This window comes from Caloenas nicobarica, chromosome 17 (genome assembly GCF_036013445.1).
Source record: "Caloenas nicobarica isolate bCalNic1 chromosome 17, bCalNic1.hap1, whole genome shotgun sequence".
NCBI lineage: Eukaryota > Metazoa > Chordata > Aves > Columbiformes > Columbidae > Caloenas > Caloenas nicobarica.
In genome coordinates, this window is record NC_088261.1 from 10,244,730 (window position 1) to 10,263,662 (window position 18,933).

An 18,933-nucleotide genomic window follows, 5' to 3' on the forward strand; every position below is an offset into this window, starting at 1 on the left:
ATCTGCGAATGTGGTTTAAAATAAAAAGCGTATGATAGTGCTGGCTGGAGGATTAGTGGGCTGTGCTGACATGCAACCAGTAGAGAGGAGCGTGGGTATGGAATTCCTGTCTTCCTGCCCCAAATTAAATGACCAGCACAGCTCACAGCCACATAGAGGCTGTGGCACCCCAACCACAGAGTCTAACAAAAAAAAACCAAAGTGGAGAAAGCTTCAGTTCTGCTTTATGTCAGGCTTAAGGTGTACATGATGTGAGTCTTGGGATGAGTGTCAAAATTAACCTTCAAGTCTTCCAACTCAGGAGAGATCTGAGAAGACATGCGGCTGCAGTGTATATGGAAAAGTCCATCAACTACAACCCATTTCACCTGCAGAAGGTAAATAATCATAGAATCATTTTGGTTGGAAGAGACCCCCAAGATCATAGAGTCCAACTGTTCCCCCACCCCTGGCACTGCCCCATGTCCCTGAGAACCTCACCTCTGTCTGTCCAACCCCTCCAGGGATGGTGACTCCACCACTGCCCTGGGCAGCCTGTTCCAATGCCCCACAGCCCTTTGGGGAAGAAATTGTTCCTAAGATCCAATCTGCAACGTAATAAATGAGAGCATTTTTCAGCATAGTCCCCTGGAAAGCTGCTTCCTTGCATTCAGGCTGTTAGCATCAGTAAAATAAGCATTCTAGCATTCGTTATCATTAGGGCTCCTGTTTCCAGGACTCCTCTTCAAAGTGACAAACGACAGCTACAGGATGATGAACTGGAGGCACACAGAAGGTATCGCACATGGCTATTTATCCCAATTACGGCACTTTTCAATTTACTCATTTGACTTCCCTAATTCAGTCCCATACTCCAGACACCGGCGGCTGCTGCTAAGAAATACCAGAGTTTGGTCATTTTGAAGGGAAACAGTGCTGAATAGTCTGCAGTGCAACACCAGGAACAAAACGCCTCATTCTGGTGATGTTATTGCTTTCGATTTGCTGTTTATGGTGTACCTTATGTGTAGGGACAGAGGGACGATAATCTGCACGGCAATATTCCTCCTGCCAGTACAGTCACCACTGCAGAGCTCAATGCGCCATCGTTCACCGATACATGGAAATGAGGAACAAGCAGCACATTGTTCTCAGTAATTACATTGCTCTGAAGAAAAGCAGCAAAACTTGCACACTAAACATGCCATTTTCTGTGCCCTCTCAAGCCGAGAGATGCTGAAAGCCCATCAAGAGCATCAATTAACATTTTGGAACAGACTCCCAAACGCAAACTTAACAGGGTGACCAATGTCTAACACTTATAATACTAACGCAGGACAGCTTCAAATTATAGCATTTCTTTTGCACTGATGGTGTCACTTAAATATTCTCATGAAATATTTGCATCATTAAGGCCTGAAGACTATGAAAGACAGAAAATGGTACTCAGCGGAATTTTGGCCAGTTTTGCATGGAAATACTGGGATGCTGGACACCCAGGCTTAAGAATGGAATGGGTGTTATTGGCAGCCTGGGGTGGGCATGAATACCAAAGGAAGCACAGCCCCCATGGTTTGAATTAGGTAGCAAGGTAGGAGACAAAAGAGCTCAAATAATAACCACGTCCTCCCACTCAGCACGCTTTCACATCACCGATTTCATTTCTGCTGAGCCTCCCAGGCTCTCACCATCCCACCCTGCACTCCCCAGCCCGGCAAAAACCTCCCTCGGGATCCCGGCGTTCCGGTGAGTAAGCGCAAAGCTCATTTCCTTGAGAGAATTAACAACAAAGTCATTCCTCTGAGAAAAGGGGTCACTTTACTGACTAAAACGGAAAGTCATTTATTAGCTACTGTTTTAGGAAGGCAACAGTTACGAAGTCATCAGTTTTGGCTCATTGAGAACACAACGGAATTGGTGGGGGTGAAAGTACTTTCAGTGAGAAAAATGGGCAAGTTTCAAAACAAAGACACTCACATCGTTTAGTACCTTGGTGGCTTTGCACAATGTAGAATAGAATAGAATCATTTTGGCTGGAAGAGATCCTCAAGATCAAGTCCAACCATAACCCACCCCTGGCACTGCACCATGGCCCTGAGAACTCATCTCCATCTGTCCAACCCCTCCAGGGATGGTGACTCCAGCACTGCCCTGGGCAGCCTGTTCCAATGCCCCACAGCCCTTGGGGGAAGAAATTGTTCCCCAGATCCAACCTCAACCTCCCCTGGCGCAACTTGAGGCCGTTTCCTCTGGTCCTGGCGCCTGTTCCTGGGGAGCAGAGCCCGACCCCCCCTGGCTCCAAGCTCCTTTCAGGCAGGTCAGAGATCAGAAGGTCTCCCCTCAGCTCCTGTTCTCCAGCTGAACCCCCAGCTCCCTCAGCCGCTCCCATCACACTTGTGCTCCAGCCCCTTCCCCAGCTCCGTTCCCTTCTCTCAACTCACTCCAGCACCTCAAGGGCTTTCCTGTAGTGCCAACACAAGCCAGCCCATGTTCTCCAGATCACCAGGAGCCACAGGTAGTCCCAGTGACCTCCAGAGGGAACCAAACCTCTACCAAGCGCTCGGCACAGGCAGCAGTGGGACTTGCAGGGTGGCGGATGGAGCGGGGTCTGTCTCCTGCCTCCCTGATTCTTCCTTCCACTGGTCCCCAACCAGTCTCAATGCACTGAGGCCCAAGACCTGGCTGCAGCGGACCCAGCTCTAGGGAAGGTGGCACTGAGGAGCCCCTGGATCCTCTTCAGCCCCCCAAGATGTCAAATCCCCCCACCAGCTCCCTGGTACCAGCGCAGGCTAGAAGGGGGAGCAACGTTCCCTTCCAATCTCTTCCTCCCCCTGCTTCCAAGTGAAAAGGGCACAAAAGCGACACCACCCTGGGCTTGAGGAACAGGACAAGGACTGAGTGGAACAAACCCCATCCACCTCAAGGTAAAACTGTGTCAGTATTTTACCTCCAGCAAAAGACGCACTTGTTTGCACAAGCCAGGCTCGGCGTGGCCTCCATGCAGCGGTGGCTCTCGATTCCGTAAAACGTGTGTTTGTAGCAGCCGCCTCGGCCTCGAAGCATCGACTGACAGTGGAGAAAGACACAGACAGACACCGAGAAAGTTAAAACACACCGTCCGTAACCAAAGTGAGCGCCAAGGTTTGACATCTGCTCCCTGGGCACATTTGCAGCTCCGAGTCACTGGTAACTTCAGCGTTCAAAGTCCCGCAGCAAGGTCACAGCTGCGGAACAAGCTTGAATAATGACAGATAAAGAAATTCCAAGCACACAGATCAGTATACAGTCTGTTTATATACATCCTTACAGAAGCCATGCATTTATGGTGTAAAATTTACAACTGCTTTAGAGGAGAGAAACTTTAACATAATCAATAACTTCTCACTCGCAACCCTCCAGCACGACCATGTGCTTTCCTGAATCAGCCAACAAAAAGCAAGTGAAGCCACTTAAACTGCAAGAACTATCATTGTAAAAGCCCACAAAAATGTAAAAAGGATCGATTTCCAGGCTGCGTCACTGAACACTCAATTCTTTTCATTTGTCTAGTACACTAGTTCTTCTAGTGCTAAATTAAATAAATACCCTGGCCTTATAAACCCTCATTCACACCAATCGGCAGCTCCCACCGGGATCCAGCACCTATTTAACATGCAAGTTGCTTGGAGCAAAGGCTGTCTGCCATTATCGCAGTTAAATAATAATAAATGAGAAAGAATCTTTACTCCTCTCAAGAGAAAATTTTAAATACGACGGAGTCACTTTTAATCTACCTTCCTCTACCTGAAGAGTCTTCGTGATCCAAGAGGAAGCCTCCACTGCGCAGCAGGGAAAAAAATATCCAGGTAACTCCTGACAGATGCACAGTTGGAAGATTAAACAAAATGGAAAATGCTGGGTTTTCTACTCAACCATCAAACAATAGAGATTTCAGAATATTCAGATTCTAGGAGAGCAAGTTATTTTAGATTTCATAAGACAGGCACATCAGACTCTTCCTAAAATTTGCAGGTTTTCTGCTCTTTTCCAGAATATGATGAACACAATCGTGTTAATTTGAGATATCACTAAAACTCCGCTTAATACTAATCCTCATAGCCCTGCTCTCGCTTTCTGCTGATACAAATCTCAAACAAGCCGTCAGACAATATTCACACACTGGTGTGAACCGGAGTCAAAGCCGCTGCCTGTAACCAATTTCAGCTCAATTTAGTAGAACCCTTTACATTCAATTCCTGCTTAAGCTAAAAATAGTAGGGTCCTATCTGAGCACACAGAGCTGCTATTTATTTTGTGAAATGGCTTTACAGCGCTGCATTAAATTCCAGTTCTTCAATTAAAAAAAAAAAGGTTCTTGGGCTTTCTCTCTGTCACAGCATTGATGAAGTTTGACAAGTTTTTCTTTAAACATTTCAGGACCTTCTCTGACACTAAAAATGACCAAAGAGAAAAATATTTGTAAGAATAAACAGCAGAAGCATCATTGGGATCTCGCAGATATTCATGACAGCGCAGCGATGGGTTCTTCTGTCTTTTGATAAGATAATTCATTGATACCAGGCATTTCAATACGAAAACCTCACTGCAGCCACCCACTTTGGTGATTTGCCATTCCAAGAGCTCTTTTCCAAAAGAAACAAAGTTAATCAGGCAGCAAAAGAGCCGAGAGACCCAGGCACCGATCGCAGCCCCAGAATCAGAGATGTGCTGGCATTTTAACGAGGCCATGACTCCCATGGTTCATCATCCCATGAATGCGGAAAGCTTTAGTATGTTAAAAATCAATGTTATTCCCCAAATGTGTGACATTATAGACCAGCTTTCGACTTCTGAGCATCTCAGGGACTGCGCAGAACAGCCAAAACAAAACAAAACAGTGAAAGGGCTGAAGTTTGTTCTCTGTGCCTCTGCCGGGAATGTTTTTAAGTTTGCAAAATACTTGAAAAGCTCCTGGCTTACCCAGCCTACAATACACAACTGCAGGGCTTGGAGGATGGGGTTTTTTTCCTATATTTTTGAGGAAAGAGGGTATAAGACCTGCCCCCAAAATAAGCCCCTGCATGATTTGAGGATGCTCAAAATATAAGCCCTACTCCAAAAATAAGCCCTAGTTACAGTCCAGGGTTTGGAGAGTTACGATGATGTTCCAGAATGTGATGACATGACTATATTTGAATAAATGTTGATTTTTTTTTTTTGTTCAAGAATAAATGTAGATTGTTGTTCACGGAAAAATAAGACATCCCCTGAAAATAAGCCCTAACGCATCTTCTGGAGCAAAAATTAATATAAGACTCTGTCTTATTTTGGGGGAAACAGGGTATACATGTAAATACACAGACATATTATACACAACCATATATATGTCTGTACACACTCCCACAGCATAATTAAAAAAAAAACCAGCATTAACAAGTGAATCACCTCGCTATCTAAATCTTACTTGACAAATGCTGAAAACCAGCATGAGGAGCACTGACTGTCGCAAACCAGATATAGCAGCCACAGAACAAGGGGCTTAAACGCCCTTGTGTGCCCGTTCGAGCGCAACGACGACGGCGTTATCTTCGTTTCCCAAGACCTCACACCGGTGATGTAACCTTCCCACTTTTCTCTGCGGTGTTCTGCTCCTGCCATATATTTCGGCAGGCAGGAGATATTTTAGCAGACAGCAGAACAACAGGAAAAAAAAACACCACAGGAGAAAATGATGTTCCCTGCTCTTCACCGCGGTCGCATTCTCACTCTTCACAGCAGGCTTTTAATAGCTTGAAATGCAAAACTACAGCTTGGAAGGTGAAACTTGTTTTTGTGTAAGTAATATGACATTTTTAAAGGATATCTCATCTGGAAATTTTAATACCTGGAAAAGTCTCTAGCTTTTTTTAGTTTATAAAATGAGAAAAGAAAAGAGAGCATACCTTCGTCCATCGGCAGAGCTTCACCCCAGAATGGCTTCCTATCAGCTTGTAACCTGAAAACAAGAAGTCAAACCATCCATTTTAACTTACAATAATTGGCACACAGAGCGTATCAATTGGTACATGAAATTATTAAGCATCACTATCTCAATGCTGCTTTTCCGTGTTGCAGATGTCAGGTCCCCCCCAGCACTCGCCATTCCATTCTGGGGCCAAGGCCATGGCCACCCAAGGGACTTCGGCCAATTTGAAACCATTTCACTTAATGGCACATTTGTTTATATTCCTCAGTCTCGTTTGACTCAACAAGCCTGGAGAACACCTGACTCACAGTGCAGTTGTGAGAGTGAAAAGAGAACCAAGATACAGGGCTCGGGTTGAACCCAAACTCCACGGGTTCACCAGTTTCACCAGTTCACCGGTTTCAGCACTTCACCAGTTTCACCAGTTCCATCTCCACCGGCAGCAGCGGAGCCACAGCCGGCAGCCGCTCTGCGCCCATAGGAAACCTGATTTCACATCGCTTCCCTGTTCCCCAGCCAAGATCAACACCATCTCATTTAAATTTATTGGCCCGGGAGGATTAATTCCACAACGTTCGTTAAGCACTAAGTACTATTATTACCCAAATCGCTTGAGTTGGGTTATTTTCCTCTTTGAAAAAAAGTGCTTAAAGCCCAATACGTCTGAAGGATTAGAAGTCACTTCTAAACCAGCATAAAAATAAGAGGGATTTGAGAAGCCTCACTGTGTCATTCACACAGTAGCAGTTATCTATCAATGGCCTGGTTGTCCCCAAACCACTTTAGGCTGATGTTTTCATTAACGCTTTCAAGGGAAATCAAATTTCAGGTATCAAATCTCCTTCCTGCCAATCAGCATGAAGTTATCAGGGGGAAAAAAAGCGCCTTTGTTCAGCAGAACTGGCCTTCACCACCTACGAGGAGAGGTGGCATAATTGTCCCACCCTGCTCATTTGCCACCGTGTGTCTTGCACAGCGAGATCCCAAGGGAACGTCACCGCACCCCAAAGTCCCTTCCAAGGACAACGAGCCAGCCAGGAACCACAGTGACAGCAGATGCCACAACAGCTGCACTGGCTACAAAAAAAAAAAAAAAATATAATCACACCCTGGGAAGACACCCATGGTTACAAAGGAATCACCCAACATCTGGAGCACGCTGCTCTGGTCACTCTGCCACCCAAACCCAGCCAACATCTGCCCGGTCTCCTCTTGCTTCTTGATCTTGTTCCTGCCTCATCACTCTGGCTCTGAGCTGGCTGGGGGGGTCAGGACATATGGAATTTTAGCGAGGTGACTCTCCAAGGGACTGTATCAACACTTGGGCTGGCAGGAGCAAGCAGTGGGGACGCCCTGTCAGATGGCAAAGGGGACAACTGCCAGATTGAGACTCTGGTGACTTCAATGTCAAGCTGCTCCCATGTCCTGAGATCCTTCTCCCCCTCCAACTCAGTGGGAACAGACAATATTTTAACCTTTTCCTCCCTAAATGAATAACCCCCTAAGCCTCATGTGCATTTTCAGGGTTAAGCCAAGGAAGAACAAACTGCTGTGAGCCAAAAATCTTGGGTATTTCACATAGCAGATCATCCAGTCCTTTCCTGGAGAAAGGCATCGCCGTAACCCTGATCAACATTTCTGACATTGAACTGAGTCTCCAAAGCCACGTGCAATACTGGGGACGCCTTCATCTAGCGCTGGATGAGACCAAAAGCTCTTGGGGCAACTTGTGACCAACACATATCAGAGGAATGCACAAGCACACGCAGCTGCATCTGGCTGCATCTCTCCCACCCTGGGTCCATCCTGCCCATTTCTTCCACATTTCTCTGCAAACAGGCTTGTCCAGCAAGGTCTCATCTCAACCAAGACCTCCCCGTGCTGCTAGAATTTGAGTCCTTACAGGATTCCTTCATTAGCATGGAAAAACGTGACATGTTCCTCCTCTCTCTAATACAGCTGTCCAAGCCAGAGTGTTTGCTGATATCAACCAGCACAGCTCTAGCCATAATTCTTCCATTTCTCAGAATCCAGCAACAGAATTCATGTAAGATTATTCCCACACAAATCCCTTGTCAGTAGGAGTAATATGGCTGGGTTTTAGATTCAAATTAAATTGGAAATAAGACATGCTTGCCCAGATCTGCTACCCAGTTGCTTGAGGGAAGAGAGGAAGCAGCTAAACCGAGCAAAGCGCCAAGCTCCGGAGCCCAAAGCTGCAGCATTTTCTCTTAAGTTACTTAAATCAACTTCCACCATGTGGAGCGCCCACAGCTTCCTATGAAGGCCAAGAAAATTGTACATGTTCAACATCAGAGCCTTACAAACTTCAGCCAGCTTTAGTGATGAGAAGGGGTTTACTCATCCCTGCTATGCCAGGACTCACGGCTACGGCTACAGGAAGAAACAGCAAATACTTGCAGAACTTCTCTGAAGTGCCGCACAAAGCTGCTGAATTCGGGTCTTTGCTTCGTTGGTAGTTCTGGTAGAGAAGCCATGGCAGCCAACACTGGCTGTGCTGTGCTTTTCACACTTGGAAGTTTGATAAAATCAGTGATAAAGGCTGAACACTCGAGGTGAGCAGAGTCCTTCCTTTCTTTGAGCGCTCGCTTTACCTCTGGCCACTGTTGGTGTTGCATTCTTTCCCCACTGGCATGTTTGTAGTGTTACTATGTAAGCTTATCTGACTTATTTATAATATCCACATACTTTTTCTTCATTTGCATATTTTAAGCCCGTTTAAAAAATTTAAAAAAAAAAAATAAAGGCTTCCGAGTAGAACTCCATTTCGTCCGTATTTCTTTTGAGGTAAAAATCTTTGATAATATTACTCTATGAAGCTTTGCTCAGATAATATACCCTTTTTTTTTTTTTTTTTTTTTTTTTTTTTAAAACCTTCAGGCTGGTCTTTTACTGTAAAAAAGATCCCTTCTTAGGGCTGATGGATCAATGCTATCCAGACTCTACCTTGGAAGAACCACTGATGTAAAAATGTTAAGGACATACATAAATTGCTTGCAACTGTACAAAATTAACTGTTCAACTGAAGTTTTACATTTTTTGTAATTTTTAAAAATATTCTGCGCTGTGTACTTTGAACTACTTGGCTTCTTTGCCTTGAAGCCCAGACTTGAATTTTGAGGAGGAACAAGAGGTTGCTATTGTTTCCTTGAGCGGGTGGGTACCTGTACTTAACTGGGGCCCTAAAACAAAGGTGAAATAAAGCACAAAGGGTTAAGCAAGAACCAAGCAGCACTGAGCTCCAAACCACACACGGGAGAGAAGGCGTTTGAGAACCAGTCGGAGGGTCTTCTCGATTCTGTTTCCACATCGCAGGCTCTGCCGAACAACCTTCCTGAAAGCCCAGGTGGGCTCAGCTCAACCTGCTGCCACAAATTCACCACGGCCCTGCCAAGGCAAACGGTGGTTGAACCCAGTCTTACTGACGGCCCAGAAATCTGCACCTACGTATACCAGGGCTCACTCTAAACATATTCACTGATTTTTCTCATAAGAAATATTACTTGCGAGCAATAACTAGGTGAATATTTGGATACGCCACCTTCCAAACAATACCGGGTGTTGTCTTGACAGGACTCCGCTCACAGTCCCTCTGTATCGTCAGATAACAAGGCTGAACAAAACCAATCCATTTATTATTCCCAGAGGCTGATATTCAAAGGATTCCTTAAATAATCAACAGGCTCAAAGTAATCAGGTCAGCTCCCGAATAAAAGCACAAGAACATCTAGTCTGTGGATTAGCTGGTCCTCCTCTAGATGATAAACTTTGAATGAGCTAGAGGCCTGCCAAACTTCCCCCAAATTGTCTTTTTTTCACTATAAGGAGGCACGAATTAAGCTTTTAAACAAGCTTTTCGGTGAAATGAGCATTATGAGGCAATAACACTAGGCTGACAAACACTTGGTGATCGCTCACCCCGACAATTCCACTGGGTTTTGATGGAGCACAGACAGACTTGTAACCACAGACACGGCCAGTGTCGGCAACTGTTCCATTGTCTGGGGCAAAACTGTTCTGCCACCCTTCAAAGCTACTTTGCAGCATTTCAACTCTACCATGTACATAATAGTTTGAAAAGTCCATTCCCTGAAATTCAAATAATTCATTGAGGGACCGTACTGAGCTCTCAGGACAGGACACCATTTCCACACCTGTCGTGCTCCAGCACAGCGAGGTGTTCTGGCTGTGGTTTTGCTAGTTTATCAGTGCCACACACATCATAAGTGTTTTTAAGCTCTTGAACATGAACAGGTTATGTGCATATGTGAGCAATGATGTTATTTTGAAAGCATAACAGATTTAGTCAAGACAAACCAAATTTCTACAAGTACAACTGTCTGTAGCAGCAGCAGCATCATGATATCTGCAGAGTCTACAAAAAAAAAAAAAAGCATCTGCAAGACAGCAACACTGAACAGCTTTCAAAGATCATAGAATCACAGAATCATTCTGGTTGGAAAAGCCCCTCAAGATCATCGAGTCCAACCATAACCCACCCCTGGCACTGCCCCATGTCCCTGAGAACCGTCTGTCCAACCCCTCCAGGGATGGTGACTCCAGCACTGCCCTGGGCAGCCTGTTCCAATGCCCCACAGCCCTTTCCAGGAAGAACTTCTTCCTAATATCCAATCTAAACCTCTGCTGGTGCAACTTGAGGCCATCTCCTCTTGTCCTATCACTTGCTACTTGGGAGAAGAGACCAACACCTCCCCTGGCTCTAAGCTCCTTTCAGGCAGTTCAGAAATCAGAAGGTCTCCCCTCAGCTCCTGTTCTCCAGGCTGAATGCCCAGGTCCCTCACGAAGTGGTTTGGGATGGAAGGGACCTTAAAAATCATCTAGTGTCCACTCCCCCACCATGGGCAGGGACACCTTCCACTAGAACAGGTTGCTGAGCATCCCAACATGGCAAAAAGTCCAGAAGAAAACCCAAAGACACCTTCCAGTACAGATCTCTACACCACCAAAAACTCATTGCAAGAAAAGGCTTTGAAAGCATAAAACGAAAGGTATAATTACAAAGGAATGAACTAGACCAGTGGTTGAAAAATCCCCAGAAGTCACAAGAAAAAGACTCAGCCATCCTGCTCCAAAAATGCAGCCACCATGAACTCAGCAAAAGCCCATCTGATGTCACATTGTGCTTCCCAAACTCATAAATGACTTCCAGAGGGCTTTTCTTCTGAGAAGAGAAATACACAGCTGGCAAATCAATGTGGGTCTATCAAGCAATCTCCACAAAAGCCCTGGGGTTGGAAGCAATGATTATCTGTTAAAGCTGAAACTCGGTGCAGAAAAGGGAACTTCACACCAGGAGAACGTTTACGGGGAAAAAAAGTTCCCAATTTCCTGCTGTTTTACAAGAGCGCGGTTTAAAAGGGCTGGAGCTGAAGGTCAGACACAGCGGTAAATCCATCACCACCGAACACAATTGCTGCACTTGAGCCACCACCCAAAAGAATGTTCTGACTAAAGCAAGAAAATTAGTAAAAAAAAAAAAAAGAAAATAAAAGAAAACCACCACACTGTTGGTGAAAGGAACCTGTTCAAATTATTTCAGCATTTTATACCAGAATAGAAGAATTTTTCAGCTTGCCCAAGTATGACAGGAGAAAACTCCAGTTTCATTCCCAGGACTGCTCAGTCTCCAAGAAACCCTTGAAAGGCCATCAAGAGCTATTCTTTAGGTTTCCTCTTTCCCTTAAAAGAAAAGAAAGTGCTGTTAAAAAGTATAAAAGGCTTGAGATTTGTGGAAGGGTTTGCTTCCATGAACTGAAAGCAGGAGTGAGAACATGAGAGGGGAATATTACAGGGCTCTACTTGACATGCAAAAATACTGCAGTTGCAAAATGGATGGACAGTGTGGTCTTTCAGGGATGCTGCTTCAGATCCTTCTCGTCATATAGAAAATTAAGAACACCTTGAACATTTTTAACACACAGTAAAAGCCTGCTAAGGTGAGTGAAAAATACAGCTGCTTCAGCAGGCAAGCCAAGCCTAACCTGGTGTCAAGAAAACGAGACTGGCAGAGTTCAGAGCCGGGAACGCCAGGAGCTATAATAAATACCAACCTCAACAACTGGTCAGAAAAGAGCTAAAAATTATTAGAATCTGGCTTTTTGCCTAAACCCAGATGTCCATTTTAATCCAAGAGCCCCTTCTGCTTTGCAGCAAGGGACAACAGGAATAATTAAAAAATCTCCAATACTCAAATGCATAATTTCTTGTCAAACTAAGCCTATGATGAGGTGTCAAACTCATTTTCACAGGGGGTCACATCAGCCTCATGGTTGCCTTCAAAGGGCCGAATGTAATTTGAGGATTTGGCCCACAGGCCTTGTGTTTGTTACGTGCATCGTGCTCCTTTATCACCGACACTGCCTCATAACACAGAAGACATACTGGTTTTTCCTCCTTAAAACAAAACCATGTATTCGCTTTCCCATCTATCATTAAATCGCCTTCCTTCTGCATCAATCTTCCACTTACTGGACATTTTGGGATTCAAGTTGTTCCACCAAAGATGGTAAGATGTGCCACCTAAGTAAAAGATCAAGATGATACTTTCACCTACATCAACTAGTACTGAAGAAAAAACAAAAAGCTGGACCTTTGACAACAAGCAACGTGGTAAGTCAGACCGTTTGCTGAGCCTCTTGCAAAACATTTGCCATGAAGATCTCACATTGGTGACCTCCACTAGTGGCAACCGTAGCAAACCGTGTCTTATACAAGTGAGGTCATGGGTATCGACCACATGGCAGCCCATCCCATTTCAATCCCTCTCCCAAATCTAACTGCAAGTTTTTGAGAGCTCCTCTCAGCCAAGGCGAGATGGAGAAAAGATGTCCATCCCTCAGCCCAAGCAGATTCACGAATTCCTACATTGGCTTCACCATCTCAGAAGGATAACAGCTGCTCCCTATTCCCAGAAAGGGAGTTCTTGAATTAGGTTCTGGAGGAACTGTTCATCTTTTAGCAATTAATTTGAATTTAAAAAATCCTATTGCTATAATAAAAGCATTCTGAAACTAATAAACATTGGCAGATCACCTTCTCAGGGCATTTTGTACATTAACAGCAGCTGTCATGCACCTATGCCGTTAGATTGCCCACATAAGAGTTCAGAAGACCTATGAAGATGTCACATATTTCCTTATTTGGAGAGTAGAATCTACAATGATTATTGAAGTGTATCACTACTATCCATATAAAATAAATGAGAGAGACTCCATAGTGCGAGGAAATCAGTATCTTCTGACTATCAGACTTGACTAATGAGTTCTCTGCCCTTAGCTGAAGTTTGAGACCAAACTTTTGCCAAGAGATTTTAAATTTAATATCGATCACCATCTACCAGAACAATCCTAAGGAAACAGAACTAACCAGTCACCTCCAAAAATCACCTTCCAACTGCTCTTGGACACTGCACCCAAGATAAAGACCAGCAAGACAAAATCCCCTCAAAGGATCCCCACTAGGAGGCTGGGAAGACACAAGAGCACACACAGTTCACATGTGGGCTGCAAAGCGAGCAGAAAAAATAAAAATAAAACCACATGATGGGACTCGTGAACAGGTTCTCCCACAGAAGAACCAGTTTCCCAGCCCCAGCTCCCCTGCTAGGGCCAGAGCAACATGACCCTGGCGTTCCCCCTCACACCCATCTACTCTTGCCACGAAAGGACATCTGGGTTCCTCCAGTGCCCACCACAGCCCTGCCTCATATCTCCAGCTCCCTTCGCATCTTTTACCTATTCTGGCTGACCTGGTGGCTGAGCAGGAGGCAGCAAATGCGTGTCTGGCCTAGAATGGCAGGAATATGTGCCAGGGGAGGACATGAGGAAAAGGTTCTTCACCCAGAGGTGCTGGACACTGGAACAGGCTCCCCAGGGAGGTGTCACGGCCCCAACCTGACAGTGTTCAAGAAGAGACTGAACAACGTCCTCAGACACACGGGGTGACCTGTGGGGTGTCCTGTGCAGGGACAGGAGTTGGACTCGATGATCCTGATGGGTGCTTCCAGAACATTCTATGGTTCTATGACCTCACCCTTGCCAACCAGCTGGCCAAACAGGATGGCTCATAACTCAAGGTCAGGTCATTCAGTGAGGAGGATGAGAGCCTCAGTATCTCCTCTTTATGCAGAGGAAAATTCAAGAAAACTGCAGAAATTTCACGTATTTAAGTGCACACCGGCATCAACTTTGGCCAAAAAGTTTCCAGTGGAAGGCGGCCCCACAGGTCCCTTCCTCACCTACCCAGAACAAACACACAAAGAGACAGAACTACAAGTTGCTACAAACAAGACCTTTTTCTGTCTGCGTTTTGAGTGTCTCCTTTTTCAGTCGTTCCAGGCACATTTCTTTCTCCACATTCCCATTTGTATAAACTGTCCCCTTGCTTGCAGAGAGTGTCATGTTATGAAAAAAGGACAGCAAGTTTTATCCTTGCCTGAATATCTCTCGTATTTTGTTCCAGCTTAACAGACTGAATTTCAAAGACCAACACTCTCCAAAGACCTTCCAAAACCTATAAAAAAAGTAATGGATGCACTTCAAGTATAAACACACTTATGCTTATTTTCCTCTGTTATACATGGGGTAATTCCACCAGGTTCAGTAACTACACATGAGGGAAGAATCAGGTCCATGAAATGAAGCGTTCACCATCTACTCTGCCCCGATAAGCTGCTACATCTGCACCAGCAAATCAGTATTGCAGTCAAGTCCCACCAGCTCCTGGCAGCTCCACACCTGGGACTTCAGCATCTTCTCCTCCCTGGATTCGTCCCCTTTAACGGTGTATTCACTGTTTATTTAAACAGACATTTAAGGAACTGCAAAGAAGTTTAGTAGGCTTAACTTTGCCAGCTTTCAGTCATCGTATTTATTCTGCTTACTAAGAATAATTTTCTATTTTGCAAACTAATTTTCAAGCTTCCCATGGCCAATATTTGAATTCTGTGGCTCCTGACCCAGCTGTGAGCTGCTAGTGCCACCTGGAGTTTAAATGCTATACATTAAATGCTGTATATATACATAGTATACCGAATCCCAAAGATGCACGCAAGCATTTTAGCGCACAGCCTGCAGATGTACACAGCAGCAGCACCAATCTCTGTGCAATGTGGATCCCACTTCTAAAGTCTGGATGCCTAAAAAACTCTGCACAGTGAGCCAAGCTGAGATGGTCAGAAGAGCCCAGAGCTGCAGACCCTGGAAACCTCAGTCCAATGTACAGCAAAAAACACCAAGTACTTTCAAAAACCTGATCTCAAGGCTGGTAAGCACTTCAAAAAGCCCAGTCTTCAAGATTTTTCTGAAGTCAGCCCATACGCACAAAAAAACACAGATCAAAGTGTATATTTATATCAACTGTGAAGTCAAAGCATGAAAATAAGCAGCTGCTGAAGCAGCCCACACTATTTCAGATCCAAGTACAAGTCAAATAGGGGTATTCTGGACACCCTGGTGCTGAGTTTTATGCTCACCAGTGAAGACAGAACAACCCAACCAGACTGCAGCAAAACTGTAACTGTGGTCACAGACACACAGAGTCATTTATACACTGACAGTGGGGTCAGTCTTTGGGATCATTAACCCGTTGCCTATCACGAAAAGCAGTTTTATTTCACAGTGCTACTGTAGAAGAAAGCAAAGCAAAGAGCGTGTCAGAAATACACGGTACGAGCAACTTAAGAAGTCCAGGTCCTTGGAACCTCCTAACAAACCATCAGCTCTTCAGGGCTTTGAGTTGGTTTTTTTTGACTGTTTTATTCCTGCACATTTAAGAGAAGCACATGAAAGGAACCCCGGAGCACTGCTGAACACAACTGTAATGTGAGCGGGATGATGGAACTGGCTGCCACTGCACGACATCGCGTTTGACCTCCAAATATTTCCAGACGTTAACCGCAGTAAAACCGTGATTCACAGGAAAACCGCGATTCCCCAAACCACCAGCCTTCGCTTTCCTACTCAGCATGACAATTTATTTGGCTTCCAGTCCGGCCATCGCTACCAATAAAACATTTGGCAAATCAAGGAACGGTTAAAACTAACGATGGTGAACAACCCACCAGAGCACAGGTCTGTGCTGACTTTACAGCAGCAAGGAAGTGTAAAAGACAATCAATATTTTTGTACCTGTAAAATAAGAGGACACTGAAGGAACATCCATGGATTCACACCGGGGGGTTGTTTGGGGTTTTTTTGTCATTGTTATTTTCAGTTTTGTGGGGGGTTGTTTTGTTTGTTTTGTTGGTTTGGGCTCATTTTGGTTTTGTTTTTGGTTGAGCGCTTTTTTTTCCAGTCACCTTTCCTATTAAAACAGCAGCTTGAGCCTCCCTCTAAAGCTAAAGAAAGGTTTAAATGTATTTCCTGGGCGGGGGGTGGGGGGGGATAAAAAGTGAAAGGCCCAATGATCAGGGACTCTGGAAAGGCCAAATGCACCATGTACAAAATCCTCCTGGTACCCAGACCAAGCAAAACCAAACAAAACACAAAAAACCCCACCACACAAACTTTGAGCCCAGCAGGAATTGTTTCGAGCATCTACAAGCAACTGCAGAAGCAACTAAGAACGTGTTAGGCTGTACCTACTAATCACCACAGGAAACGTTAATATGAAAAGTTTGCTTCTATTTTCATTTTAGTTCATGACATCTACCTGACCAGATTAAATTACTAGAGCATTCACACAGCAAAATGGTACCACTGCAAGTATAACACAGTCAAATACTTGAACCCCCAGCCTCTCTCCAGCTCTGTGTTGCTTGGAGGCACTAAATAGTTCGTGCTGTACTTGTATATTTATGCAAGACTGAACACTGATGGAAAGGGAATCAGCATTTTCTCACACCACAAGATTGGCTACAGCTTTAAAGAGCCATTATTACAGAGCACCTTTTATAAAGCTGTTTGCAACCAGGCAACTCCAAGGGCTGACACCTCTACAACACAATAGGTGAGGTTATATTTAGCTGAAATTCAATGCCGGTGCTAAAATAAAACCATTGCTTAAGCAATATTGAGTTTATCTACAGGAAGGTAAGTTTGTCCGAAGGTGAATCAAAATAAAGACAGCGAGCACTACGATAGCCTGGAGAGATGCTGTTCAAAGACAAGCGTTATTGCACAACTACAACGTAAAAGAACATATTTCTCCTGATTCACTGTTTTTTCCTTGTCTTGGGCTAATTATGCCCTCAGGGATAATCTTGAAGAGACACTGAACCTACACCCAAAGCAAATGGTTGTTGCTAAACAAATGAGATTATTCTTTGACTACATTGCACTTGTTATTTTGGGGGAATGGTGCTGAGGGGAGGAGGGAGTTGTTTTATTTTTATAGCCACAAAAGCCTGTCTTGGTGCGTTATCTGCAGGAAAAAAAAATACTATATGTCATGTGAAAATAGAAAAGCAGCTTCTCTTTACTGTTGAGTGACCATTAAAGAATTACAATAGTTGCAGAGGAAAGGAGGGGAGGGTTGTGCCGGTGAGAAGCTGTTGTAACTGTGAGGATACAGACACAAGAGTTTTAAGTCTTTGATACTGCAGATTTAAATAGATCTTACTAGTTGATCCAATGCTGGCAATACCCAAAATGTTGAAGAAAGGGAGAAATATTAATTATCCACATAAGTAGGTATGTCTAATTCCTGTCCCTGGAATACTACAAGGAAATCCGAGTTCACTGGGGAGCCTTTGTGTCCAAAAAATTCCAGTAGGAAGGTGACCTTCCCTCCAGCACTGTTTTCATTGTACAAATGACCACTTTTGACATATCAGCAGAAAGTTACCGTTTCATTCACTCCCCGAACCTGAGACTCAGGGCCCTGCACCAGAGAGAGCTGGGGCAGCGCACCCAGGTGTCCACAGCCCGTCACACAGAATCGCAGAATGTCAGGCACTGGAAGGAACCTCAAAAGCTCATCCAGTCCAATCCCCCCGCCAGAGCAGAAACACCCAGATGAGGTTACACAGGAAGGTGTCCAGGCGGGTTGGAATGTCTGCAGAGAAAGACTCCACAACCTCCCTGGGCAGCCTGGGCCAGGCTCTGGCACCCTCACCAGGAACAAGTTTCTTCTCATATTTAAATGGAACCTCCCGTGTCCCAGTTTGCACCCATTGCCCCTTGTCCTATCACTGGTTGTCACCCAGAAGACCCTGGTTCCATCCTCCTGACACTCCCCCTTTCCATATTGATCCCCATGAATGAGGTCACCCCTCAGTCTCCTCTTCTCCAGCTCCAGAGCCCCAGCTCCTCAGCCTTTCCTCACACAGGAGATGCTCCACTCCCTTCAGCATCTTTGTGGCTGCGCTGGACTCTCTCCAGCAGTTCCCTATCCTTCTGGAACTGAGGGGCCCAGAACTGGACACAGTATTCCAGATGAAGTCTCACCAGGGCAGAGTAGAGGGGCAGGAGAACCTCTCTGACCTACTGACCACCCCACTTCTAATGCACCCCAGGTCCCATTGGCCTTCCTGGCCACAAGGGCCCAGTGCTGGCTCATGGTCATCTGCTGTCCCCAGGACCCCCAGGTCCCTTTCCCCTACACTGCTCTCCAACAGGTCCTTCCCCAACTTATACTGGAACCTGGGGTTCCTGTGTCCCAACGCAAAAACTGAGATGTCTGGGGAATTTGGTGCATCCTTCCATGGAGTCAGCGGCCTCTCAAACGTCTCACAACAGGGGATTTGCAGCAGACGTGCTCACCTCCCCACTGCCCATTTCTAGACTCTCTCTAGCAGCCCACTCCCCCAGCCAAAGCCACCCGTCCTCCAACCATCCCTGCAGGTGGAACAATTAGACTTGTGGATCAAACATGAACAGTAGTAGATAAATAAGTGAATAAATAACACTAGAAGGCTGTAACAGTGCTCCGGCTGTTCTATAGCATGCTACAATTAACTGCCACCAGATTAAAAAAGAAAATCCTAGAATCATTTTGGCTGGAAGAGACGCTCAAAATGGAGTGCAACC

General features: G+C 45.1%; 1 protein-coding gene across 4 annotated transcripts in view; it reads right to left on the reverse strand.

Annotated features, from left to right (window-relative positions):
• LOC135995620 (S-adenosyl-L-methionine-dependent tRNA 4-demethylwyosine synthase TYW1-like) overlaps positions 1-18,933 on the reverse strand; it is a 115,278-nt gene that overhangs the window by 67,035 nt on the left and 29,310 nt on the right. For 3 of the 4 annotated variants that reach the window (XM_065647071.1, XM_065647072.1, XM_065647069.1), the window contains exons 9-10: positions 5,901-5,953; positions 2,927-3,045 (exon numbers count right to left, since the gene is read on the reverse strand). In XM_065647071.1, coding sequence (XP_065503143.1) covers positions 2,927-3,045; positions 5,901-5,953 — 172 coding nt within the window. The remainder of the gene's footprint in view (positions 1-2,926; positions 3,046-5,900; positions 5,954-18,933) is intronic. The other variant, XM_065647070.1, reaches the window with a different exon arrangement.